The sequence below is a fragment of the Frankliniella occidentalis genome, unplaced genomic scaffold (genome assembly GCF_000697945.3).
Source record: "Frankliniella occidentalis isolate FOCC.00 unplaced genomic scaffold, Focc_3.1 Scaffold225, whole genome shotgun sequence".
Taxonomy (NCBI): domain Eukaryota; kingdom Metazoa; phylum Arthropoda; class Insecta; order Thysanoptera; family Thripidae; genus Frankliniella; species Frankliniella occidentalis.
The window spans coordinates 329,476-331,956 of record NW_026267351.1 but is presented as its reverse complement, the minus strand read 5'-3'; the positions used below and the strand labels follow the sequence as shown (position 1 = coordinate 331,956).

Genomic DNA, 2,481 nt, shown 5'->3' with positions numbered 1-2,481 from the left:
GAGGTCGTGCACTTTTTGGCACCCTTGTGCCGCACGACCACCGTGAGGTCGGACACTTTTTAAATTAAAAATGGCCTGGCACTGAACGTGTTAAGTCTTTAAGATTTTTGTAACTTACTGGATTATCTTGCAGGTGTCCTGTGTGGCTTATAGTCCACCAATCAGCCGTCCATTCCCAAACATTTCCCACCATATTCTTTAAGCCAAATGAACTTGAAGGAAATGCTGTCACAGGAGCAGTGGATATAAAACCATCATCTCCTGTATTTTCATTAGGGAAATTTCCCTGCCATATGTTCATCCTGCAAATGCATTCAGTGCATACTGTCATTCAGCAATAAATAGCACATTTAAAAAAATATATGTAGTGAAAAGAACAAGACATACATATTTATTTGTTATCTAGCACACACTAGTAAACTATACCTGTGTTCTTCATGAGGATTTTCTTTATTCCCCCATGGATAGAGTCGATTAGGGAGTCCGCTACGACAAGCAAACTCCCACTCAGCTTCTGTTGGCAATCTTTTGCCTGCCCACTGACAGTAAGCAACAGCATCATTCCATGATACATGAACAACAGGGTGGTCCATCCGTCCTGCCATGAGGCAAAAAAATTACAAATTTATCCAGTTGGATATTTAACTTTTACAATATCAATGAATGTAACAGATCAAAATGTCTTTGAAAAAAAAAAATCAACTAGTTAAGTTTTTAAAATTTTACCAATAATGTCACTATCTGGGCCCTCTGGATGACGCCAATCAGCTCCTTCCACTGGAACCCACCAAGGAGCAGCTGCTACAGCTTGAGTTAGTGTGTTTCGAGTTTCTTCGCTGAGTAATGGATCAAAGACAAATGAATCACCAAAGCTCTCTGCCTCTGTTCTGTGCTTTGTTTCATTGCAAAACAATTCAAATTCAAAATTACTGACTTCGTGAACATCTAAATAAAACGTATTGATGTTCACTTTTCTGGCTGGTCCTTCCCCATCAGCCACAAAGACTTGATTGTCAGTGCCCATGGTGAATTCCCCACCTTGTATTAAAACCATATTATTTGATCTGGGGAAATTCAATGTCCTCAGGCTTTTCTCATCAGTCTTATCTGATGGTGGAGAAATATTTTCATCACTACTCATAATTTCCTCCAGCATTGTTACAGTTTTCTCCAGAGGTGATTGCTCGCTCTTCTCTTTGGCTTTTCTTTTAAGTGCCCCACACCCACAAGAGGGTCCTGGATCATCTGTTGAGGTTAAGTCGCAGGTGTCTCCGGCTGCCATTACCAACCAAGTTAAAGATACAAAACAAATCACGTGACTAATTCTCAGTGTGAACATTGTGGACAAATTTCACGATTATCTGGCAAAAGTTGTGGAGAGATCCTGTTGCCAAGTTTTCTATTTACTCTTGTCCTCGATGGATGCCGCCGTGGCAAAACAAATATGACCTCGGAAGCGTTTACTGGAGGAAATGACTGGAGAGCGGCTGGATTGGATGATTGGAGGTACCCTTCACAGTCTTGGGGGTAAAATGACTGAGTTATTGGCTCTGCGCCGGCGCCTCTGCGCAGCTGTCGACTTTTGGCGCCTGCCTGGCCTGCCTCCTCGCCGCGGCCGCGCGCACGCCCACACGTACTCCTCGTTGCCTACCTAGACAGGCGCTGGCTGAAGCTTTAGTTTCTTTCGCCTTCATCACCTTATATTCATAGGCGTAAAACAGGTAATACTCGAAAAGCTACATTATTTGCGTGCAGTTATTAATGATGAGTGACTAAGGCCTTGCGGGCCTTGCCATCAAGAGCGCAAGCAGTGCAAAGCACTGCAATCCCCCATTCACTCTTTGGCAACACTGTAAAACTCTGTCCCTGGTCCCTCCCTACTCCCTTCCCCCCCGCCCCCTTGCCGCGATAGCATAGCAAAAGGGGGGGGGGGGACAGAGCAAAACGCCGTCCTTAACGACAGTCCTGTTTGTCCTGTTTACAGTGTTGGTGATTCTCTGCCAAAAGAAAAGCGCGGAGCACGTTGTACAATTAGTGGTATCAATATCTCTTCAACTCTGAAAAACACTCAGTCTCCATCTGCTTACTTGAGCGACACGTCTCCCCTCTTCCAACTGCCTGTCAGCTTGACAATGGGCCCCAGCGAGTTTGTAGAGGTTAAAAGGGAAGATTTCCAGAAATATGAGAACGAAAAAAATTTGGAGGCAGGACATTGCATGTTGTATGCCCGACTTCCTTCTCTCAAATTCGAGGGATATGATTTGCGCGCAGCAGTATTAGTAAGTAAATATTTCTTATTATTATCAGTTCTTTCTTCTTTGAAATCTGTCAAATCCTATTTCTCATTCTCAAATTTTAGTTTTTACTCGTTCTTTACCTCCCGACACTTCTTCTCGGAGGTAGAGAACGAGTATTGTGCTCGGGCTCTGTGTAATTTAGACCCCACTTTCAGCGAAGAAATGGTAACACATACAGCTATAC

General features: G+C 43.7%; 1 protein-coding gene across 1 annotated transcript; it reads right to left on the bottom strand.

The window, feature by feature from the left end:
* Positions 1-114: 114 nt before the first annotated feature.
* LOC113210037 (formylglycine-generating enzyme) lies at positions 115-1,355 on the bottom strand (the record flags this gene model as incomplete). The annotated part of the gene is given in 3 exon segments (XM_052272795.1): positions 115-302; positions 427-598; positions 727-1,355. Coding segments are annotated over 3 exon segments (973 nt in total), but the record flags the coding sequence as incomplete, so codon positions are not given.
* Between the last annotated feature and the right edge of the window lie 1,126 nt (positions 1,356-2,481).